General features: G+C 42.8%; 3 protein-coding genes and 1 long non-coding RNA gene across 4 annotated transcripts; 3 read left to right on the top strand and 1 right to left on the bottom strand.

The window, feature by feature from the left end:
* Positions 1–462: 462 nt before the first annotated feature.
* LOC110700544 (18.1 kDa class I heat shock protein-like) lies at positions 463–2,058 on the top strand. The gene is made up of 2 exons (XM_021878097.1): positions 463–916; positions 1,117–2,058. The coding sequence occupies exons 1-2, from the start codon at positions 775–777 to the stop codon at positions 1,434–1,436; spliced, it is 462 nt and encodes a 153-aa protein (XP_021733789.1). The 5' UTR covers positions 463–774; the 3' UTR covers positions 1,437–2,058.
* A 796-nt stretch (positions 2,059–2,854) lies between these two features.
* LOC110700543 lies at positions 2,855–21,225 on the bottom strand. Its single transcript, XR_002507234.1, has 2 exons — positions 21,118–21,225; positions 2,855–3,068 (listed from the first exon to the last, which is right to left on the bottom strand). It is a non-coding gene; the product is annotated as an uncharacterized LOC110700543 (long non-coding RNA).
* On the top strand, positions 3,105–7,520 carry LOC110700541 (protein QUIRKY-like). Its single transcript, XM_021878095.1, has one exon. The coding sequence runs from the start codon at positions 3,814–3,816 to the stop codon at positions 7,006–7,008; it is 3,195 nt and encodes a 1,064-aa protein (XP_021733787.1). The 5' UTR covers positions 3,105–3,813; the 3' UTR covers positions 7,009–7,520.
* LOC110700542 (putative F-box protein PP2-B12) lies at positions 19,158–23,543 on the top strand. Its single transcript, XM_021878096.1, has 3 exons — positions 19,158–21,363; positions 22,332–22,452; positions 22,565–23,543. Exons 1-3 carry the CDS (start codon positions 21,027–21,029, stop codon positions 23,025–23,027), a joined length of 921 nt encoding a protein of 306 aa, XP_021733788.1. The 5' UTR covers positions 19,158–21,026; the 3' UTR covers positions 23,028–23,543.
* Positions 23,544–25,146: the final 1,603 nt, after the last annotated feature.

Raw genomic sequence — 25,146 nt, 5'->3', positions numbered from 1 at the left:
ATAATCCAATAATCTAACTCTATTCTACAGAAATTTTCCTTAAACTTGACTATATAATTTAGCTGCAAATTATTTACACTCAATAGTCAATAACTCAATAATAGTAGCACACGTAGGGTGAACCAATATATTTATGAGAAATTAAGATATCCTTGTTTATTAATTTGACGGATAATAAAATACTGATTTTCTTTAACTATATGTGTTAATTAATGGCTCATCTGAAAATTTTGCAACATATATTAGAGTTTTTACTAATAATTGCTCATATGAATTTTGAACTTATTGCAACATGATTACTATTAGGATAAACTCGTTACACCAAGTCACCAAGCCAAATTGGAGGCAACGAAGAAAAAATATTATCACATAATTGTATACATCAGATGTCAAAGATGTTCATAAGACTAATCTATTATTTTTCAAAAATCAGGTGAAATGCATGCATGTGTTGATAATTAGCTGAAGAAAGAAGTTGTTACAAGAAGTTTGAAAGCAAAGAATTCCTTTTCCTTTGCAATACATTTCAGTATTCAAACCCAAATCTTGGTATAAAGCAATGTATAAAACCACAAGTAAAGACTTCTCTTAATTAAAAACTTGCATGTTTAAAAGTGCACCCAAACACTTTTCTCCCTTGCCTATGATTTCTATATTTAGTATTAGTACGACGAGTATATAACATTAACACATCCATCGCAATCATACAATTCAAAATACAAAACAGACATAAAATCGCAGTTGTTTCTAAGGATTCCTTCAACACTTCAAAATATGGCAGATTTTCCACGAAGAAGATGGACTACATCTAAGATAGCCGTTCCTCGCCGTGGTCGGGTAGATGAAGAAATCAACCCATCTTCAGGGTGGACTAATGACTTTCCTGGATTTCATTGCCTCCTTGTTGATCTTCCAGGTTGGACGATTTCAAGCACTTTAATTTACACATGTGCACAATCATGTCAATTGTCAATCAAATAAACTTGTTATTGCTAGAACATATTACATATATATAGTTAACTTGAATTGCATGAGATGGTCACAATTTAATAAATTACATTTACGTACTTGTATAATTCATGATAAGCTTTTTGGAAATGTTTGTTTTGTTTGAAGGTTTTGAGAAAGACGATATCAAGCTGAATTTCGACGAACCTGGGATCATAGAAGTTAGTGGAAGGAGAAAGGTAGATGATGAAAAACAAGAGCATTTTAAAAAGACCTTCAATGTGCCAGAGGATGGAGATGTTGAGAACGGAGAAATGATATTCGAGGGTGGTACACTAAGAGTACGTATCCCAAAGGCGGCGAAAAATGGAACGAGCAAACCAAGTAGTGCAGATGGAGCTTCAACCAAAAACATCAACACAGATAAAAAAAAAAGATACAGATATCAACAATTCTGCTGTAGTTCCAAGCAAGAGTCCTGCTTCTAACAACAAAACGGAAAAGGGAATGGATGATGAACCGGTAGAATCTAAGACAAAAACTGAGAGCCCTGCTTCAAGTAACGGTACCATGGGGGCGGATATTGAAGAAGCTAATGCTAATCAGAGCCTTGCACCAGGCAGTGACACCAATGAGCCGAAAAAAATATCTACTACAGGCAGCAATGAGAAGAAGACGAAAGAGATAGAACAGAAAGACGGTGATCAAGGGCCGAGTTCAGGAGAGGAAAAAAGTTCAAAGACATCTGTACTAGTAAAGATTGCTGAGAACAAAGGGATTCTTTTAGCATCCATTATATCATTTACACTTGGGATGTTACTGTCTCACAAAATGCACCCATCACCAACTTAATAATTCTGTTTCTGTTCTGCTTCTTTATAAATTGTATTGATTGTTCGCATGAACAATGATCAACATGTGTTTATTAGACCTTATATATTTTCGGATTCATATTGTAATTGTCTAACAAATGAAGTTATACATACAACATTAGAGCATAAGACATATCCCAAGTATAAATGAAGTGGTGCTAATGAATGTAATGACAAACCATCTCTTTCTATGTTGCTACTGAATAATGTAATGGAAGTTTTATATCATTCATCTTAATTCGTGTATGACAGTACAACAGTCCCTTTGTATGGAATTTTAGCTAGCTGTTAAGACAATGGAAAGAAAAGATATACGGAGTACATGCTTCAAAAAATCAATCAATATTCGATATTGATGTAAGAAACAAAACACAATTTTAATTTATCAATATTAGGAGTATCTGATTCTCAATAAACAGTTCTGAAATCTTCAAAAATCCACTACAGGAAAAAGGTGTCCTTATTTTTGGATCATCAGAAAATGAAGAAGCTTCTTTGGGAGTTGAGATGAAAAGAATAGATTATAATCCTAGATATTTGTATAATACATGATGTAAATTATCTTCTTAGTAATTGTTTCTCAACTTAATTTATGCATATTTTAGCCTACAGAAAACTCAACTGAAGTTGCTATTTTTGTTACTTACTGCAGGGAGAAATTGACAGAATACACAGAGAACGCGTTACCAGTTTAAGAACAACACTGATTATTAACAAAGAAGCTTCTAAATCCATTAGACATGACTATATATTGTTTTGGGACATACATATAGGACTTAGAAGCACATTTAACACAGTTGGTCATAAATTTGTTCATGCTCAAGAGTATCAATGAAAATTCAACGCGGAACAGTAAAGGCAGATGGGGGCATCTTAAGCTTATTGCAAAAAAAATCGAATTGTCATGACGTGATACAATTCAAAGGCCAAAAACATAATCAAGAAAAAGTTAAGGTATTTGACAATGATAAGTTTCTTTCAGAAGAATATTAGAACATATCTATGACAAAAATAAAAGGAGATGCCTTTTGCACTTAGAAAAAAAACCCCTTTATTAAAAATCTTTAAGGGTTGCTTTTCACAAAATCATAAAATAAAAAAGATGATATCAAGCTTACTCATAGCCTTAAGATTTTGAGGTGGAATCATATGCTTTGCACAATTGCACATACAGGGCATCTGAACCTTTTCCTATACCATATCACTTCCTAGTTGTGTAATCTTCAATCTTTCCCAAATTCTTTCTTACTGCATCAGGAGAACAAATATATTAAACAAAGAATCTTGCTAATCGCGTTACTCTACCAGCTTCGAGTCCTTATTACTCCATAATTAGCACTAAGATCGCGTACATCTAGACCTCCCCTGAACCTTATTGTTACATAATCCAAATAACATTATATGTACTGTTATCGTTTACACTACTATTACATAAGTACATTTAATATCGCGATCTGCTTTTAATCTTCTTAACCTTCATTTTAGGATTACATAAATAAAATACAGACAGAAACCCAACAGAGTGTACTATAAAAGACAGATTTAGCAAATCATTAAACCATAATCAAAGGGAAGGAAGCTGATAACAAAACCAAAAAGGAGGGAACCTGAATTATTATAAATAAAAATTAAATAACTATACATAAATAAATAAGTACAGTAAATATAAATGAATTAAAAGGCCCAAATACCAATAGACAAACAAAACCTTGAAGAAAAGAATAGAATCTGAAGGTAAAATAATAACCCAAAAAAACATTCCCTCAAATCTGAACACGCTTATACACTTATTTGAAACCCAAAGTCCAGAAAAACAGGAACTCATAAATAATTAAACAAAAACAAAACACCACTACTAGAATTATTACCACCCAAATACACTTATTCCTAAAAAGAAAATATTGTGTGCTTTATTTTTTTCTCCCCGCTATCAACGGCAATCTTGTCTAACCTTACAAAAAAGAGGGCATCATAAGTTCATTACAATGAAGTGATGAGCTCACCACCACCACCACCTCAAACTACGAATGACCCTCAGGGAGCAAATGTCATCGAGCAAAGACTCGTACGAAGATTAATCGTCGAGGTGATCGATGCTCGAGACTTGCTCCCTAAGGATGGTCAAGGGAGTTCAAGCCCATATGTGGTGGTCGATTTTGATGGGCAACGAAAGAGGACTACTACCAAGTACCGGGACCTTAACCCGACTTGGAATGAGCCCTTGGACTTCATTGTTTCGGACCCGAATACGATGGATTTCGAGGAGCTTAATGCTGAGGTGTATCATGATAAGCGTATGTCGCCTTCGGGTGCAGGTAGGAAGAGTCATTTCCTAGGGAGGGTGAAGTTGTATGGGTCACAATTTTCTAGGCGTGGTGATGAAGGGTTAGTGTATTTTCCTTTGGAAAAGAAGAGTGTGTTTAGTTGGATTAAAGGGGAGCTTGGGTTGAGAATTTATTACTTTGATGATGTTATTGAGGTACCTCCTCCGCAGCAAGGCGAATGCGGAGGAGGTGGGGGTGGAGGTGGACCTCCCCCTCCTGAGATGGCGGAGGTCCAACCCGAACAAAGAAGGGAAGAAGTAGAGCAAGGCAGAGCGGTTGAGGTTGTTCAACCAATGCCAACCGAAGCCGCAATGGAAGCTTCTGGAAATGGTCCTTACCCTCAAGGTCATGGTCCTCCACCTCAAGGGATGGTTGTGGAAGAAGGTCATGGTCCTCAAGGTGGTGCGACAACCGAAACGATTGTCCACCACCATCATGACGGATACCCGCCACCACAACAAGAACAATACCACCCACACCACCACCATCCTACGCCGGAAATGCAAGGTCCTCCACCTGAGATTATTAGACGAATGGCAGCGGCTCATAAACGAGCCGCTCCCGGTGAGTTTGCTCCTAGAGTAATATCAGGTAAATTTGTTCCTGAAACAGAGAAGATATCAGCATTCGACTTAGTTGAGCCAATGCAATACCTCTTTGTTCGAATCGTAAAGGCTCGTGGGTTAACACCTAATGAGAATCCATATATCAAGATACGCACAAACTCAACTCAACCACCACTGCGTACAAAACCTGCTACCTATCGCCCGGGTGAACCACCCGAGAACCCGGAATGGCAGGAGGTTTTTGCAATCTCCTCTCCCTCACCCTCCGTTGCCGGGACCCTCGAAATCTCGATATGGGACTCGGCAACGGAGAGATTCTTAGGAGGGGTCTGTTTCGACCTCTCAGACGTGCCAGTGCGGGACCCGCCTGATAGTCCGCTAGCCCCGCAATGGTATCGTCTAGAGGGAGGGGAGGGCATTTCAGGGGACGTGCAGCTTGCGGTCTGGTTAGGGACCCAAGCTGACGACGCGTTCCCTGAAGCGTGGACATCCGATGCACCTCCGCAGCAGCCAAGTGTTTCCTACACTCGTGCTAAGGTGTACCAATCCCCGAAGCTATGGTACCTCCGGGTGACTGTGATCGAGGCTCAAGACCTTCACATTCCGCCGAACCTCCCTCCATTGACGGCACCCGAGATTCGGGTTAAAGCGCAATTGGGGTTTCAATCGTTGCGAACGAGACGTGGGTCAATGAGTGCACACGGTGGAGCCGCGGTGCATTTTAATGAGGACTTGATTTTAATTGCAGGGGAGCCTTTGGAGGAGCAGTTGATTTTGTTAGTTGAAAATAGGACTAGTAAGGATCCTATGCTTTTAGGCCACGCTATTATTCCTGTGGGGTCAATCGAGCAGCGAATCGATGAGCGACACGTGGCTGCAAAATGGGTTAATTTGGAGGGTGGTAGTGGGGGTGGTGGTGGAGGTGGTGATGGGCCCTATTGTGGGAGGGTTTTATTGAGGTTATGTTTAGAAGGTGGGTATCACGTGCTTGATGAGGCTGCTCACGTGTGTAGCGATTACCGCCCGACGGCGAAGCAGTTGTGGAAGCCTCCTATTGGTGTTTTAGAGCTTGGTGTTCTTGGGGCACGTGGGTTACTACCGATGAAGACTAAGGGTCCGGGTAAGGGGTCTACTGATGCTTATTGTGTGGCTAAGTATGGTAAGAAATGGGTTCGGACCCGGACGGTTACGGATAGTTTTGATCCGAGGTGGAACGAGCAGTACACGTGGCAGGTTTATGACCCGTGTACCGTGTTAACGATCGGAGTATTTGATAATTGGCGGATGTTTACTGACCCGGGGGAGGAGAAGCCGGACTATCGGATTGGTAAGGTTCGTATTCGGGTGTCTACATTGGAGAGTAACAAGGTGTATACTAATTCTTATCCTCTTTTGGTGTTGCTACGAACCGGGCTTAAGAAAATGGGTGAGATTGAATTGGCGGTTCGATTCGTTTGCCCGTCTTTGTTGCCGGATACGTGTGGTATCTATGGGCAGCCTCTTCTTCCGCGGATGCATTATCTACGACCACTTGGGGTGGCTCAGCAAGAGGCTCTTCGCGGGGCTGCTACTAAGATGGTAGCAGCTTGGCTAGCCCGTTCCGAGCCACCACTTGGGCCTGAAGTAGTCAGGTACATGCTAGATGCAGACTCACATACTTGGAGCATGAGGAAAAGCAAAGCTAATTGGTTTCGGATCGTAGCCGTACTCGCTTGGGCAATCGGGTTAGCCAAGTGGTTAAACCATATTAGAAGATGGAGGAACCCATTAACCACGATATTGGTTCACATTCTTTATTTGGTCCTAGTTTGGTATCCTGACTTAATAGTCCCAACCGGATTCCTCTATGTTTTCCTAATTGGAATATGGTATTACCGGTTTCGACCCAAAATACCCGCGGGTATGGATACCCGATTATCTCAAGCGGAAACCGTTGACCCAGATGACCTCGATGAAGAATTTGACACGGTCCCAAGTTCAACCCCACCAGACTTGATCCGTGTTCGATATGATCGGTTGCGGATCTTGGCAGCCCGGGTTCAAACCGTGCTGGGGGATTTAGCGACCCAAGGCGAGCGAGTCCAAGCATTAGTAAGTTGGCGTGACCCGAGGGCTACAAAACTATTTATAGGGGTATGTTTTATGATAACAATAACATTATATGCAGTACCCCCAAAAATGGTTGCCGTAGCACTTGGGTTTTATTTTTTGAGGCATCCCATGTTTAGAGAACCAATGCCTTCAACTAGTCTAAACTTCTTTAGAAGGCTACCAAGTTTGTCTGATCGATTAATCTAGACATTTATTAACATTTTTTCTCACTTTTTTCCAAATCTTTTGCTTAGAAAAATATTTATAACTATAGAAAAATGCAATTTATTTTGATTTATAGGGAAAAAAAGGAGACTTTTTGAGGGGGAAAATAAAAAGTATGTGGGTTTGAAAAGGGTTTGGGTCTCCAAATAATATAGGGTACTAAATGTACATTGGGAGAGGAGAAAGTGGGTTGAAAAAACGGGTCAAAAAAAGGACTTTTGTTTGTTTGGGGATTGAAATTGATTGCCTGACAAAAGGATTGAAATTAGGAGATGAAGAACAAAAAAGTGGGGGCAAATTTTTGGATGCCAGGGAGATTGGTGTTGTATTGTCTCTATAGTATGAATATAGAGATTTAATATTTTAATTGTACTTATTACTTTATAGTTTCCACTAACATTTGAATGTATTAATTACTACTAGGAGTAAAAGATTTGTATGAGTATCATTTATGAAGGCGTTCGGGCTTATAATGTTGTGAATGTTTTCTTGTATATACGTTGCGTAATGTTTAATCAATGTTATATGGTAATTTGGTTATAAAACGAGTAGACTGTGTAGCGTTTATTATATGTAAATTAAACTAGAATAGATATTTGTACAATGTTTTAGAAATACATTCTGAAAATTTTTGAATTTCCATTTCAAAGATGCAAGCAATGAAGCAATCAACCTTTATTTACTTTATCAAGATATCAAGGCTGGAAGCATAAAGATATGATGCATTGATGCCCCATTACACCCACTTCCATTACGTGAGACCCTGTGTTAAAGGCCAATATTAATTATAAAGAGCACTTTTCACTATTATACAAAGTAGTATTAAAGTCCATTTTACTTTGCCTTCTTCTATTAGCTTAAGGATCCATTTTATCAAGCTTATATATGTGAGCATCAGAACAAATGTACTTGTTAACGTGTTAATGGCATAGTCGTGTATAACACGGCATGTGGTTGTCACGCGCTAGCGCGTGGAGGACAGCCTCCTCCTCGCGCTCCCAAGAACATGAGTAACAGAGCAAGTATCATGTTTAGTATTCTCGGTTGCGTTTTGATGATTTAATTTTTATATGCCTCTAGTTAATTTTGATCCTCACATTGTATAGCCCCTTAATACATACAAAGTATTGTTGGAGTAAGTTTTGCAAATACATCGAAAAACAAGATCTTTCTGTCTTGTCCTTATTAAGTGTGATGTTATCAAGCTTTGTTCAACAATAAAGCATAATATATAATATGTGATTACAAACACTACTGTTTGGGTCCAATTTATCTAATTGGGCCTAGTCATGTATTTAGGTCCAATTATCTTATTGGGTCTGGTCACTAAATGACTTCATATTCCAAGGTCAAGGCCCGAGCCTCCAATCAAGCCAAGTCAACCAAGAGTCCTTTGGTCCGAATTGCCATGGTCAGCCCATGACTATGTAAAGGCCCAATTGCTCTCCTCTCATCATGTGCAAAGGTATAAAAGCCTTCAATTCATTCATTTGTGGAGAACAACACAACAAAGCCTCAAGCATTAAATCTCTTGCATAGCTTTTTCTCTCTAAACACTGTTTGACTTCGGCATCGGAGGGGTCTTCCTCGGATCCACCCCCGAGGCCAGTTTACGTGTTTTAGTTGTGCAGGAAACCTTCGGCCCAGCATCAATTGGACCGGACCAGTCTTCAGCCACTTCAACGGGCCTTCGGCAAGGCCCCATTGTTTTCATCCGAAACAATTTGGCGCCGTCTGTGGGGAAGACTTTCAAAAATCTTTAAGCCAAATCTCTAATCAAAATCATCTTGCAATCATCTTAGTAGCAATGGCTAAGAACCGCAAGAGCAAAATCCTCCGTCAAGGAGCAGGCGAAAAGCCTAAAACTCCTACACCATCACCCTCACCGGACTGGAACTCTCCCAAGGGTGCCAGTTCGGGGGGAGGATCATACAGGGAGGATTCCCTTTCTCCCGTAATTCACAACTCTCATCATAGGCCGAGTCCCTCTCGGTCTAGCAGAGGCCAGTCCGATCATAGGACTCACTCAGTGCCCCAAAGCCAACCATCGACCGTCCGCTCTCATTCCCACACTCAGCCGAGGACCCCTTTGACGGGGCCCAGCTCGGAGGAGGTGGCGAGAGCGCTGGCAGTGCTCATGGAGGCAATGAGGGCACAAAATATGCCTCCACCTCGCGATCGAACTCCTCCGCATACCCAGCATCAGCGGAGGAAGCTAGACCATGATGGTGGGAAACCTCCTTCCTTCCGGGAACTGGAAAAGTGGGAAGACGATACCTGGAGAACTGAAAGAGAGAGGAAAAAGAACCCTCAATTTTTCAGAGGATCCTCAACCTCCCGACCAGAAACGCATAAGAGCATCAGCTCAGCTTCTCGGCCAGAATCTGCTCGCCGAGAACAACCTGAGACCGTTCGCCAAAGCGTCCTCGACCGACTCGGCGGCAAGGAACCGAGCGTGCACAGTCGCCTCTCGTTCCCTGCAGCCGAGGCCCAGACTTCCCAGCCAGGGACGAAAACCACTCCTACCTCTCTAAGAGGGCGGAGAGCGGTCCCTTCGGCCAGGAATAAGGGCAAGGCCGTTATGCTACCCACCAGTTCCCCATTCGAGCAATGGATACTGGAAGAGCACGTGCCCACGGTCAAAATACCTTCGCACATCACATATGATGGGACTTCGGATCCGAAGGACCACATTGCCTCGTATGAGGCTCATATGCATCTTTGCCCCAGGTCCGAAGCGACTTGGTGCAAATATTTCCTAACCACTCTCAAGGGGGTCGCGCAAGCATGGATCTCCAAGGGAGTGAAGCAAGGATCTATAATAGGGTGGGATGATCTGTCCTCCAAATTTAGGAGCAAGTTTTCCACGGCAAACCGCCGAGAGAAGACTACTGCAGAACTCATGGGTCTGCAACAGGGGGAGACCGAAAGCCTCCGAGACTATCTGACCCATTTCAGCAACGAGTCATCCAGCGTCTCTCAGCTGGACCAGGGGCTAGCCGTTTTTGCAATGTAGAATGTCCTTCAGCCTGGGAAGTTCCTAGACTTCATGGTCATGCATACCCCGCAGACCTTGGAGGAAGCCCTGAACGCCTCGGATAAATTCATCCGAGCCGAAGAGTGGAACAAAACAAAAACCCAACCTCAATCTGGGGGAGGGAAGAAAAAACAAACACCCTTGTCTGAAGGCCAAGGCCAGAGGACAAAGGGAAAGGCCAAGGCCTCGGAACAATCTTCGGCCAACGAGCCGAAAAAGGAAAAATTTGCCTCATACACAGGCAGATACGAGTCCTACACTTCGCTCTCTCTTCCACGCACCAAAATTTACAACGTGACGAAGGAAGAACAGAGTTACCGAAAGCCGAGACCACTCCCAGAGTGGTATCAGCGAAAAAATAAAAATCAGTGGTGCGAGTTCCACGAATCTCCGGGACATAACACTGAGGAGTGTATCCAGCTGAAGGACCAGATCGAGGACATGGTCCGGAAGGGATACTTGAAAAAATACATCGCGGATCACCGCGAGAAAAAGGAGGCAGAGAAGTCAGCAAAGGACTCTCGGCAAGACCTCGACTTCCCCCGGAAGAACAGCAAAAGTGCGGAGGGAAAATTCTCTCCAATCAATGTCATCTCGGGAGGAATATGCTCTCGGAGGGAGCACATGCGGCACCTTAGGGCTCTGACCCACCAGGTGAACAACGCTGACATTCAGCCTCCCCAGTCGCCGGTGCCGAACATGACGTTCACAGCCGCCGACTGCCGGGGGGTAACGTTCCCTCACGAGGATCCGTTGGTGATCATCGCCACGGTGTCCAACCACGACGTCAACAAGGTCCTTGTTGACGGTGGCAGCGGAGCAAACATTCTGTTCCGAAAGGCCTACAATCAAATCAAGCTGAAGCCCAAGCACCTTACGCCGGTACCCTACCCGGTGTCCGGATTCAATGGGGCTTCAACTTATCCAGATGGGAAGGTGACACTTCCTGTCACCATCGGCTGCGATGAGGCAGCCAGGAATGTCATGACTGAATTTTTTGTCATTGACGCTCCTTCAGTGTACAACGTGATTTTGGGGAGACCCATAATTCACGAGATCCAAGGGGTCGTCTCAACTTATCACCAGCTGATGATTTATGTCTCAGACGCCAGCTTCCCCGAAAGGATCCAGGGCAGCCAAAAGGACGCCCGAAGGTGCAACTACCTCAAGCCATCCACTAGTCGCCCAGATGACGATGACAAGGATGAGGAGGAGAAAGAAAAAGAAAGAGAGCCCAGCACAAAAAAGCCGAAAGGCCTAAGTGCTTCGGCCCAAGGTTCTGTGCCCAGATAAAAAGGGCCAGAAAGGGAAAAGGCTATCTCTTCATCCGAGCCGAAAGACTTAGAGAGCCAGCCAAAGAACAAAAAGTCTGGGACGCCTGCTGACATAGACAGCAGGCCAGATTGTGAAGAGTCCAATCCATCAGCAATGGACACGGACCAGCAGACTGAAACGGTCGAGTTGACCGAAGGAGACGCTGAGAAATGTGTAACAATCGGGATGGACCTTGATCCGAACACCCGTTGTGAACTTATTCAGCTCCTTCGGGACAACATAGATGTGTTTGCTTTCTCGGCAGCTGATATGCCCGGGATAAGTCCAGACCTCATCTCCCATAAGCTTAATGTTGACCCAACGTGTCGACCAATTAAGCAAAAGAAGCGGAATTACTCCACTAATAAGAACCGAGACATCGCAGCCGAGGTCAAAAAGTTGCTGGAGGCAGGCTTCATCGAGCCTTGTCAATATCCAGAATGGCTGGCAAATGTGGTGATGGTTCAGAAGGCCAATGGTACCTGGAGGATGTGCGTTGACTTCACGGACCTAAATAAGGCTTGTCCGAAGGATTTCTATCCCTTGCCGAGGATCGACCAGCTAGTCGACTCGACAAGTGGCCATGCCTTGCTTAGTTTCATGGACGTATTCTCGGGGTATCATCAGATCTTCATGCACCCCGACGATCGAGCAAAGACGGCATTCGTCACGAACACCGGGGTGTACAATTATAAAATGATGCCCTTCGGATTGAAAAATACGGGGGCAACCTATCAAAGGCTGGTGGATCAAGTTTTCGCCGATCAAAAGGGCCGAAACATGGAAGTCTATGTTGACGATTCGATCGTCAAAAGCAAAAAATCTGAGGACCATGTTAAGGACCTGGCTGAAACCTTCGCCACCTTAAGAAAGCATCAAATGAAGCTGAATCCGAAGAAATGTGTCTTCGGCGTGAAGTCGGGGAAATTCCTTGGGTTCATGGTCAGCAAGAGGGGGATTGATGCCAATCCCTCCAAAGTCAAAGCAGCGCTTGACCTTCCTGAGCCGAAAACAAAACGGGATGTTCAGCGGCTCACCGAAAGAATGGCAGCCCTCTCGAGGTTCATTTTCAGAGCTTCGGATAAGGGGTTACCTTTCTTCAAAGCCCTGAAACTCCCGAAAACAAAAGAGCTCGTTTGGGAGGAAGAGCAAAAAGAAGCCTTCAAGCAGCTTCGGGAGCATCTGGCTCAACTCCCAACGCTGGCTAGCCCAGCAGAGGGAGAAGCTTTGTATCTGTACGTGGCTGTCAGCCCAGCCACCATCAGTGCAGTGCTGCTGAGGGAAGAAAACAAAATTCAGCAACCGATCTACTTCGTCAGCCACACGCTGACGGATGCCGAGACTCGCTACCCTCTACTCGAGAAAGTCGCTTTTGCAATAGTGGTAGCTACTCGGAAGCTGAGACCCTATTTTGATTGTCATCAGATAGTGGTCTTAACTGATCAGCCGCTGGAAAAAGTTCTCGGCAAAGTTGAAAAATTTAGTAGGCTGGCCAAGTGGGCTTTTGAGCTCACCGAATTCAGCATCAGCTACCAGCCGAGGGCTGCCATCAAGGCTCAAGCTCTAGCGGATTTCTTGGCTGAATGCTCGTACCAAGAGACGCTAGACAATGAAAGGAAAGTCTGGACCGTGTTTACGGATGGATCCTCCACCGTAAATGGTTCGGGGGCAGGGGTAGTGATAACCTCTCCCGAAGGCAAATCCTTTGAGTATGCACTAAAATTTTCTTTCAAGGCTTCGAACAACGAAGCTGAATATGAGGCAACAATCCCTGGAAGCTGAGCATGTCTGCCTGAAAACAGACTCTCAGCTAGTTGCATATCAGATCAGTGGAAGCTACGAGGCCAAAGAGCCCTCCAGGATAGCCTATCTTGCCAAGATCAAATCAGTCATTGCAAAGCTGAGAACTTTTGAGTTTCAGCTGATCCCAAGGGGTCAGAATACTCAAGCCGATGCACTCTCCAAACTTGCCAGTTCAACTCTCACTGAGCTGAACAGATCTGTATATGTGGAAGTGCGTCGAGAAAGAAGTGTCGACGAAGCACCTGAAGTGTGCTGCGCTGACCCAGAGCCTAGCTGGATGGACCCCATCCTAGCTTTCAAGCTTCGGGGAGAGATTCCCGAAGATAGAATTTTGGCCTCCAAGCTGAAGAGAACCAGCTCAAGGTTCATTGTCTTCAGGGGGGAGCTTCTGAAAAAGTCCTTCTCAGCCCCATTGCTGAAATGCGTAGGACCAACAGATGCAGATTATATCCTACGGGAGATTCACCTCGGCATCTGCGGGAACCACATCGGGGGAAGGACCTTAGCCCACAAGGCATTGAGGGCCGGATATTACTGGCCCACCATGATCTCAGATGCTAAGGAGCTGGTCCGGAAATGCGAAAAATGTCAAAAATTCGCACCAGTTATCCATCAGCCAGCTAGGGATCTTCAGCCGATCCTTCATCCACTCCCGTTTGCCCAATGGGGACTGGATATACTGGGACCATTTCCAGATGTTGTGTACCAGAAAAAATGGCTGATAGTCGATGTTGACTATTTCAGTAAGTGGATCGAGGCCGAAGCAGCCTCGAACATTACAGAGCAAACTGTCAGAAAATTTATCTGGCAGAATATCATCACTCGTTTCGGCTTCCCGAGAGTATTTGTCTTCGATCATGGGAGGCAATTCGATAACTTAACTGAGCCTTGTATCCCAGAAAGCCATTATCCGAAACATTGCCTTCAGTTGGCCCTGTGTTTCGGATATCCATTTTTTAAAGATAAACAGAAAATCAAGGATAACAGCAACTGTTGGAAATTGTTTATTCAGCCTCGTCTGAAACCTTCGCCTCCGGGTAACTGGGTTTCAGATTGCTGACAAACTTGTCTTTTTAAAGAACTCCGGTCTTTCAGCTGAAGTCAAACTTCAGTAAGACTTGTTCTCCAAAGACTTGTAGTTCAGTCTGGGATATTGCCTTAAATGAGCCTTGTATCCCCAAAAGCCATTATCCGAAGCATTGCCTTCAGTTGGCCCTGTGTTTCGGATATCCATTTTTAAAAAGATAGAGAAACAAAACCCAGCTCAGTAATCCAAAGACTTGAATCTTCAGATTTTTTTTTGGGGGGGGGGGGCAAGACGCACTACCAGTGCAAGTTTATGTTCAGCAAAATTCTTCAAGCCGGAAGCTTTGTACTTAGCAAATTTTTGCGAGAATTTCTCAAGCTCAGAAACAGTAAAACATTCAAAATAAGACAAAGCAGTTGAAGAAAGGAACATCAGATTAATGACTCATGCTCAGAAAGTGAGCTACAAGTTCAAATAAATTAAAGATTATATCGGCAGCCGCCCACAAGTGGAAAATAACAGCTGCCGAAATACGTACAGAAACAAAAATAAACTGTTTGTACATCAAGGCAAGCTGAAGCAAAAAGATAAGGCAAAAAGAAGTTCAGATAGCGGCGAGTCTGAAGTTAAGCTCATGTTGATCCGCAAGATTCTGAAGACGACTGCCCGATTTCCTATGCTTCAGTTGGAGGATCAGGCTGATCAGCCGGGCCAAGCCTCGGGGCAGTCTCGGTTCCAGCAGCAGAGGAGGCAGGTTGGGCCCTTGCCTGAGCTTCAGCAGCTCGCTGTTCAGCCTCCAACTCCTGCCGCTCAGCTTCCTCCTCGGCTTGTTCAGCCTGAAGGATCTCATGCTCAGCAGGAGTGGCATACAGCATGTGCGGATCTTCGGGGTCCTGAGCCCAAAGCGCACACTTGGACCAATCCAGCGAAGGCTCAGCATGGAGAGCCAACCTCCGAGCCACCTTAAACCCATTAAAGTAGCCCATCTCATATTCTTCTTGGGTGTAAAGGCGGACTTGGAGTAGGGCTTCAGCATCATCCAACTTCTTTTGACTCTCCTCCAAATCCTTTTTAGATTTTTCTAACTCTTCTGAGAGTTTGGAGGAAGAAGTCTTCTGCTCATTAAGCTCCAGCTGGACGTTGGAAGCTTTGGTTTTGACCTGGGTCAGCTCATCTCCTTTGACTCTCAGCTGATCTTCCAACTCCTTCAGCTTCTGGTCTTGGCTCTCAACAGCAGCTTGGGCAGCAGAAAGGTGAACATCCCTAGCCTGTAGAGCCTCTTCAGTAGCCATCCTGCTGGCTTTAAGAGCTTCCAGCTTCCGCTGCACTTCAGCTTGTGCAGCAGCTCCTTCTTGAATTCGGATCTCGATGGCAGCTTTAAATTTGGAGATGTCCACTCCCATTTGCTCCTGAAGGAAGTTTTTCCCCCGCTGATTCTCCCCTTCCATCAGCGGGGGGGAAAAACTTCCTTCTCCATAGCCGAGCAGAAGGTTTGAATGGCTTCAGCAGCCCTCTTTTCATACTCTTCGCTCTGCTGCTGCTTCTCTTCAGCAGCCTGCTGCTTCAGCTCAGCAAGCTTCGCCTCCTCCCGGGCAATTTTTGCCTCCTCCCAGGCATGCTCCAGCTTGTCTTGGAGGGTGTCAATCAACTCTACAGTAAGAGTCTGATTGTGCACAACCTCCTTACAGGAGCACATCAGTTGAAATAAATAAAGTAATAAAAAAGGGAAAACGCCAGAAAGGAGGAGAAGAGCTGAGTGAAAGCAAAGCAACTAAAAGGTTAAGTACCTGCATCAGCAAACGCTGGTTGTCTCTTGCAGGGTCAGGGACCCTTCGGCTGGATTCTCCCATCCCAGCCGTGGCCTTCAGCGACCACACCCTTGCTCGGTCCACTTCGGACATGCTAGTCAAGTCGCCGAAGTAGCCTGCAGCCCCTTCACGATTCTACCCCAAATTCGTTCCCAAACAGGTTCTGGGACTGTGATACGGGGGGCCGAGAAACCCAAATCTCCAGAGTTCAGCGTCTGGAATGAGGAGAAGGAAGAAGAGGGAACCTCCTGAATCTTCTCAGGCTCAGCATGACCTTCTTCGGCGGAGCCTAGTTGGTCTCCACCAGGGTCGGCAGCAACGACCTTCTCTGCTTCCTCCCCCAGATCAGGTTGACGAAGAAAAGCGTCAACCTCCCTATCAATATCATCTGAGAAGCCTTTAGCAATCGGCTTCTCAGATTCTTCAGCAGGGTGTCCCTGAACCCTCCCCTTCGGATCAGGGGTTCTTGGTCCACCTCCATCTCTTGAGTTTCGGGAGGTGGAGGGGGGGTTTGAGGACGCGAAGCTTCCAGCGGAGGGGGAGCCCTCGACGAGCGTCTACCTTCATCAGGCTCCCATATGAGGATGCCCCTGGTAGGCCTCATCCCCATCTGAAACTGCCGAGGCCCCAGCACGGCCAACCTCCTCCTTCTCTTTGCTAAGGGTTGCTCGTCCATTTCTTCAGATTCTGACGAAGATGGATCTTCAGAACGAGCAGGCGCCTTTCCTTCTCTTCTTCCGCTCCCTTCCTCAAACTGCTGAAAGGGGGGGCAGCAAAGTATGAGTAAAAAAAAAAAAAAAAAACAAGCAAGTCAGGAACTTACTGGAACCCTCGGCTGAACTCCAGGTGCAGGGATATCCCTCTCAGCAGCACCAGACGTCCCAACACCTCCTTCCAAGGAGTTGATTACTCGGGACACGTCAGCTGCTGTCTGAGCAGCCTGTGCTTCCTCAAGTAATAAAGGCCGAAGGGGATCTCGCTTCTCCCACCAAGGCTTCTGCTTGGTGTATTCGGCAGCGGCTTCAATTTGAAGACCCGTTTCGTGCAGATGCAGCGGACGGTTCTTCGGAGCTGTAATTGCTGGAGCCCGGTCTAGAATGACCCTTTCAGCGTTCACCCCGAGCCGGTTATAGTCAATTCCCGAGGTAGCTTCGCTCAGCTCTGAAAAGAACAGATGAAGGTTAGACTAAGGGAATAAGCATCAAAGACAAATCAAAATTGATTAAGTTAAAGTCCTCGGCCCCAGCCGAACATACTTACCACCCTTGTACTTTCGGCTGAGGCCGACAACTGCCAACATCTTCTCTTGAAGATGTAATGGTTATCCGGAAGCCATCTGGCCGGGAGAGTTCTCATTCGGCCAACTCCCCCGGGGTTATCTGCTTCCCGAAGAAGCTCATTCGCTCATAACTCGGGTGGCTAGTGGCATCAAGGTCCTCAGGACCCAAGTCTTGCATGTTCGGATCAGTCCTGGAGAGGTATCGGGGAGCCCCGAAAAAATATGGATGCTCCGGATCAGCGGGAACTCTCACCCAGACCCATTGACCCCTCCAATCCTTATCCGAGGAGTCGTTCGGCCACATAGTCAGATATTAGGGGGCGACTCTCTATTCGCCACCAGCCTGAAGACCCGTGTTGGCCGTACACGCTCTGGAGGTTCTGCACTAGCTGATGCATCTTTCGGAAGCAGTGCAAATTCGGTTCAACAGCAAAAAACCGACACACCCAGAGATAAGTCATCACCCGCCGAATGATAACGGGTGTTAATTGGCACAGGGAGATCCTGTACTTTATTAAAATGTCCCAGACGAAGGGATCCAAAGGAAACCGAAGCCCGTATTGCAATTGCCGAGTGTACACCCCTACATACCCAGGAGGGGGACGGTGAATCCTGTCAGTCGGCGAGGGCATACGGCACCAATGCCCATCCTCTTCAAAAATGTCGTAGTGCAACTCAATTTGCTCGGCGAATCGGTAGGTTTCGGCATGCCGAACCCACCATGAGTATGGGGTATTTCTCACCATGGTGTCCTGGGCCTCGGCGTCCTGCCATTCAGCATGCCCAGGAAGCAGGTCCCAGAGCACAGGGGGCAAATATTCAGCCTGCCCAGCCTGTTCTCTCGGCTCAGGTTGCTCCGCCTCGCCGGCCTTGGCGTCCTGCTGAGGCGGCGCGGCGTTTAAAGGAACTGCCGGAATCCCCCTTTCCGGGTCTTCACCGGCTCGTTCCCCGTTCCAAACGTCGGCGCGGTCACGGGGATCCCTAGCCTGACCCCGTCGACCTGGCTGACGCCTCCTTTCTCGAGCCATAATCAAATTCAGAGAAGGAAAGAAGGGAGAAGAAGAATTTCCCTAAAAAAGGGCAAGAAAATCGAAAAAGCTCGGAGAAAATTACCTTCAAATTGGCCGGAATACGCCGGTCAAATCAGTGGAAGCGATGGATTTGAGTCTCGAACTTGGATTCAAAAATGGTACGTTGGAAATTCAGAGCGAAAATGGGTTTGCGCGAGAATTTGAGTATGAGTTGGTGAAGAAATGAAGTTGAAATGCGAATCAGACCTTATAATTCTAGGAAGGAGAATCCCAAAGGTCGAAAAGTTCAAATTTCTCTTAAATGCCTCCTTAATTAACCGTTAAACACTCTCTCTCTTGATTAACCGCCCACCATCCACTCCACTTCCTATTAATTATCCAAATTACAGTTATTTAATTAATAACTGTTTAAAAATTTAAATCTTTTGATTTAATTAAATCATTTACTTCCCTCCATTTCTTATTGGATTCAAACCCGACCCGTCATCCTTCCAAATCGGGTCTGGGGGGCAAGTTGTTTGGGTCCAATTTATCTAATTGGGCCTAGTCATGTATTTAGGTCCAATTATCTTATTGGGCCTGGTCACTAAATGACTTCATATTCCAAGGTCAAGGCCCGAGCCTCCAATCAAGCCAAGTCAACCAAGAGTCCTTTGGTCCGAATTGCCATGGTCAGCCCATGACTATGTAAAGGCCCAATTGCTCTTCTCTCATCATGTGCAAAGGTATAAAAGCCTTCAATTCATTCATTTGTGGAGAACAACACAACAAAGCCTCAAGCATTAAATCTCTTGCATAGTTTTTTCTCTCTAAACACTGTTTGACTTCGGCATCGGAGGGGTCTTCCTCGGATCCACCCCTGAGGCCAGTTTACGTGTTTTAGTTGTGCAGGAAACCTTCGGCCTAGCATCAATTGGACCGGACCAGTTTTCAGCCACTTCAACGGGCCTTCGGCAAGGCCCCATTGTTTTCATCCGAAACAACTACCATTGTCAATACACTTTCACTAAATAATAATTTTGTAGATGCAATGACTCAATGAGCACCATGATGTGTTTGTTGATTTGTCTTTAACTCGTTTTAAAATGGCTTATAGAATCAGTTTATTATTAATGAATGTCAATTACCGAATATATTATAGTTTGGAAAAATTTTATAGGGCGACAATTGTCATATACACGTACGTATGTGATAGAATTAGCTTAATAATTAGCTTAATGGCATCAATTTAAACTTGCTAAAAAAGCAAAGTTTGTAGAGCCAAAGCAAAAGAGAGATTCCGGAGAAGAAAAGGGGTGGGAAGATGTGATGTTGAGCTCAAGAATAAGAAGCACCAAATTAAAGGCACTTTTTTCTTGTTCCTTTTCACCTCCTTGTCTCTTGCCAATCACCATTGTGTTTCTTGACATACCATGCTACGTTAAAGCATTATTCTTTTATCCGAGGTAATCCTAATTTAAAGGTGCTAGCTTTTTATAAAATAGTTTTTAATAATTGGAAATCTTAATTAGTATTTGCATTAAATTGATAAAAATATCTCTGAATTAAAACTCACTATTAACATATTTAACTTCAGTTTAATGGGAAGATTTATACTTAATTTACCAATCACCTATATAACATATTACAAATGGATTATACTCTAGTAATACCAACTATAATTTGAGCGAAAAAAAAAAAAATAATTAATTTGAGCACAAAGTCATATGTGTTTTGTTTTATATAAGTGTACAAATACATAAAGTTCAATAATAACAAGTGAATTGAGGAAAATTGGAATAAATTAAAAAGGAAAACAAAGCATACCAAATCAAACTACAAATAAAAAAAAAATTCTAATTAATAAATCTTAAGCTTAACCAAATTAAACTGGAATCGGAAACGAAATCGTTCTAGTACATTTTAAATAAGCCCGTAAGAATATAGGGTATTGGGCTTAGCACTATTTTTATGATGGGCTGGTGTACTATAGGTCTGTGGCACATATATGATATATATATTTTTTGAATTGTTAATAATATTCAGGCCTCACATTGGTATTCTCTCTTTTTTTTTTTTTTTTTTTTTTTGTCCTTAAATTGTTAGTCTTTTATTCCTTCAAAATAATTGTTAGTCTTTTAAATGATACAAGTTGATAGGACACTTTTACACACAACCCTTCCTAATCAGAGCCTAACCGAATTCAACCCAATTATTCAAACTAACATCATCACGCACAACCCTAATTTACACCTTAACACAGCTATTCGCACATGTCATTCCACGGACGTGACTCGTGCGTATCCACTATGTATTAATCACATAAACTAGATTTTCTAATTTAAATTAATTACTCATTTTATAGCTTTCACATAGTAATATGAAAACTACCGTGTCCAAGATAATACTACCTCCATTAATTTTTAATTGCAACAAAGAAATATTTCAAACGATTACTTCAAAAAAAAATACCCTTTGTTGCAGCTAAAATTTAACGGAAATAGTATATCAATTATTCCGAAACACAGTGGACTCGGGGAGTATCCAAATTTGGCACACAAGTGACTCAACACAACCCACTAGCTAACAAGTAAGGCCCATTTTTGAATTTTTTTAAACTTTTTTCAAAAAAAAAAAAAAAAAAAAAAAAACAAAACGAAAACAAAAAAACGTTGACGGAGTACAACACTACAAGTCTACAACCGACTAGTAGGCGGGGAGAATGAAAGCAAGCAAACTATCACAAACAAAATCTCTGAAATTGAGTAACTTCCCAAAAATAGACATGTCTTGTACAAACTTATTAGACTTACTTGTTGGATGTCTTTCGCACATATTATCGTTGACTTCGCCGAGGGATGTCGCCCGATCATCAGCCGTTTCGACGGAGTTTTTATTGGCGTCGAAATCCGATGCCATTTGGAACAAATTTCTGCCGTCCGATTATCATTACTTCTTATCTCAATCGTCAATTCCAATTGATCAACAGCAATTTGCTTCTAAAAAAGATCTCTTTTTCTCTCTTTGTCAATCTCCTATACTCTTCAACAATAAAACTCAGATGATCTTCTTTTTTTTTTTTTTTAATTTGATTTGTAGATCGTAGTTTTCATTAGATTGGGGTAAGTTTTCTATTTATACTTTTATAGGTAGTACTAGTAGGTAAATATTTTTTATATTTATGGAGTTTAATAAAACCAACGTAAAATAAACACTTTTACCCAAAAATATGTGAATAAAAAGTGAGAAAATCAATATTTTATACTCCTTTCATTTTGATCTTAATTATTAACAGTCTTCAATAAACATCTTTGATTTATTATTTAATATGATTTGAGTAAAATTCTAAGAAGTTGATATTTTAAAAATTCATTTCAAAATAATATGATTTATTGGTGTTTGTTATAATGCACTTATAGTCAAAGTTTTAAAACGTTTATCATCAAAGTTAAGATGTAACAATAGAAAAGAAATAGAGGAAATATTAATTACGATCTTGTATGAATAATTAATTCACCCTTGGGCACATTTTATACATGTCTATATAATGTGCTCATTAAATCAATATTCCATAGTCCGTCCTACAAGCTACTCCCTCCGTCTCCCATACTCATGTTGAAAAAAAACTTATGGGAACATACTTTTATGCATAGTGAACAAGTTTATTTATAGGGAAAAGTATTTCACTTATGGTAAAACAAGTTTTAATGTATAAAAAAGCATTAATAAACATGTAATTTTCAGACTCCAAATGAAAAAGTATTTAGAGACAGAGGAAGGAGTATATTAAAATGATCTTGTAAATGTTGGTGAATTTTTTTTTTTTTTTTTTTAATTTTTTTTTAAAGCTTTATGTTCATTTTCTAATTCTTAGCTTTGAACTTATAACAAATCGAAGTACTTATATAGAACTAGGTAATAGTCTTTTCCTTGATCCATTTTCAATCTTCATATTTCTTGTGCTATTATTCCTTGATAAACTATACATCTCTATATGTAGACTTGTAACAATTTTGTTGCATAATATAGAGTTTTGCCTTGGACAAAAGTAGTGGGAAAAAATGCTACATGCTTGGTGCTAGAATGCTGATGATCTCGTGGGGAGACACCCCTGCATACTGGAGTTGGAGATTCATCCCTGAATCGAGGTTTTTCTTTCGCTCTTTCTTTGAATCAATCAAACCTTTAATCCCATAAGTGGGATCGGCTACATGAAACAATTTAAGGGGGTTGATTACATATATATTGTCAATTTTGTAGGTTTCCAGAGACTGCTCAGCTGAATTCTGTATGTTGGCTTGATATTAAAGGGCGAATACCAATCAAATTCCTCTCCTCAGATACAACTTATGGCGTGTATTTTGTGTTCCAGAAGGTTGTGCATTCTTTCGCCGGGTTTTATGGACCAGTTAAGGCATCTGTACTAGAATTTGATCAAGAAGAACAATCCAAAAGTAATGAAGATCATAGTGTAGTTGCTAATGACTACTATCTTGGGGAACAAGAGTTTGATGAACCTACATGTTGGTTGGATGGCGATGAATTGCCAGTGGAAAGAGGTGACGGATGGATGGAGATAGAGATGGGGAGGTATGATGTTGGTTCCGGTGTTGAGGCGTTTGACGAAAGGGTGGTGTTGGAGATGGCACTCATGGAGGTTGAAGACCTTAGATGGAAGAGTGGTGTTCTTGTTCAAGGCATTGAACTTCGTCCTTTGGATTGATTTTTAAAGGAAAGGATGGTTTTTTTTTTTTTTTTTTTTTTTTTTTTTTTTTTTTTTTTTTTTTTTTTTTTATTGTAATGCATTATTTAATTTAATCAACACTAAATGTGCAATTTCAATTCTACGTTTTTTACTTAATGGATGTGATGATTTATGATCATCTTCAGTTTGTACAGCAGCTTGGAACAAGAATTGTTTTTAGTGTTTTGGATGGTAATTCTTGCGATAATACTTACATTATTAAAGTAATTTTAAATGATTTTTTGATATTAATATGGAAAAATTAGACATAATAATCCCAACTTTCATCGATTTTGTTCAAATAATCCCAACTTTGGATTATTCCAGAATAATCCGAACTTTGGGGGTTCCTCTTTTTCTTCAATCCCAAACCGGTCAACGAAAGTCAATGACCTATTATTTCAGGTCACTTGACACATGTCAAGTCTTGATTGGTCAAAAACTTTAAAAAATAAATAAAAAAAAACAAATACAAAAAAAAAAAAAAAAAAAAAACAACAGCCTCCATTCCCCCACTAGCCTATGCCGCCTTCGCCACCACTTCCTCCACCAGTCGTACGCCGTCGCGTCTCCCCTCCCACACAGAACCGCCACATCACCCCTTGCCACGTAGGACCGTCGAATCGACGTTTCCCCCCCTCCCCGAAACCCCCTCCCACAACCCCACATAACCACCAATGAAACCCTTCCCCACTGCCAAAAATCCCAAATTGCTCCTCCCACTACCTCGAAACCCTAGCGGCTAGAGTTTTCGATGGTGGGGGATGGGTTTTTGGTGATTTTCGAGGGTAGGGGAGGTGGTTTGAAGGGGTTTCGAATAGAGGAGGAAGAAATTTAATTTCAAGGGAAAGAGTGGTTGCCGGAAAACGAGAAAGGGAGAAGGAGGGAGGTTGGGGGATCGCAACACCGGCTCATAAGGAAGGGAAACCGGCGGAAAGGAGGGGAATCAGCGGCGCAGGGGGGCGGGTAATAGCAGCAGCCGGTGGTTTTTGGGGTTTAGCTGGTGGCTGAATCTGGGTTTGGGTTTTATTGGTGGTCGGGGTTGGGTTTTCAGGGAGGAGTTTTATTGGTAGTTGCGTAGGGTTTTGGGGACGGTGGTGTAGAGCGGACGCCGGAGCGGCTACTCTGCTGGTGGGGGAGAGAAGGCGGTCGGCGAGGGAGGTGGCTGGCTGGGCGGGTTGCCGAACTGGCTGGGTTTCAAAATGGGTGGGTTTTTTTTTTTGTATTTTAACCAATTAAATCGCAACACATGTCACTTAAACAAAAAAAAAAATAAAATCAACTCATTCAACCAGTAACCGGTATTTGGGATTGAAGAAAAAAGAAGACCCCTAAAGTTCGAATTATTCCAGAATAATCGAAAGTTGGGCTTATTCTTCCAAAATCGAGGAAAGTTGGGATTATTATTTCTAAATTTTTCTATGAATATTGTGTGAACTCATTAATCACTACTCCGTATAAGTTAAACAATGGTCATTAATTACTCCGAATACTGACTCCATATTAATTAGACTAGTTTGTGCCCGTGTTAATGCACGTGTCTAAAAACTTAAACTTGTATACCGGAGAAATGATAATATTATCCAGAAAGAAAGTATTCCGTACTTTAAAAAATTTCTTACTTTAGTTTCATTTATAATCACTTGCTGATAAACTGATAAGCAAATTGTTTATTTTCCCCAAATTATGTGTGATTACAGTGATTGTGCGAGTGGAAATTTTCTTTTTCTTTTTAGTGAATTTGGGGTTGATTGTCTTTCCCAAATAATGCTGATTTACAGTGATTGTGATACTACGTAATTAATTTGCAAGTTTCTACTTGGGAATATTGGGATTCTTGTATTAATTGTATAAGATGCATTTGACCTCAGTGAATTATTGTGTTGGGCTATATCTGCCTTCAAGCCCACATGTATAGTACAGTAGTATATGCTTAGGTTGGATATCAAAAACGTTACAATTATACAACAAACAGAGTTGTCACCTTACATGCTTTTTCACACCTTTCCTATCAACGTTTCAAAAAACAAAAGAAGTTAAACGTGACTAGAGGGTTGTATAAGAAGCAAGCAAAGTCACATTATTGTTTCCTAATCCC

Source organism: Chenopodium quinoa, unplaced genomic scaffold, assembly GCF_001683475.1.
Source record: "Chenopodium quinoa cultivar QQ74 unplaced genomic scaffold, ASM168347v1, whole genome shotgun sequence".
NCBI classification, from domain to species: domain Eukaryota; kingdom Viridiplantae; phylum Streptophyta; class Magnoliopsida; order Caryophyllales; family Amaranthaceae; genus Chenopodium; species Chenopodium quinoa.
This window is presented reverse-complemented; position numbering and strand designations above follow the sequence as displayed.

Bases quoted from the DNA above. Each gene is read 5' to 3' on its own strand.
- LOC110700544 (XM_021878097.1), top strand. From the start codon at position 775: ATGGCAGATTTTCCACGAAGAAGATGGACTACATCTAAGATAGCCGTT. The intron at 917-1,116 runs GTTGGACGATTT...TTTTGTTTGAAG, and splicing joins CCTCCTTGTTGATCTTCCAG to GTTTTGAGAAAGACGATATC.
- LOC110700541 (XM_021878095.1), top strand. From the start codon at position 3,814: ATGAGCTCACCACCACCACCACCTCAAACTACGAATGACCCTCAGGGA.
- LOC110700542 (XM_021878096.1), top strand. From the start codon at position 21,027: ATGAAAGCAAGCAAACTATCACAAACAAAATCTCTGAAATTGAGTAAC. The intron at 21,364-22,331 runs AGATGATCTTCT...GTTGCATAATAT, and splicing joins ACTCTTCAACAATAAAACTC to AGAGTTTTGCCTTGGACAAA. The intron at 22,453-22,564 runs GTTTTTCTTTCG...TCAATTTTGTAG, and splicing joins AGATTCATCCCTGAATCGAG to GTTTCCAGAGACTGCTCAGC.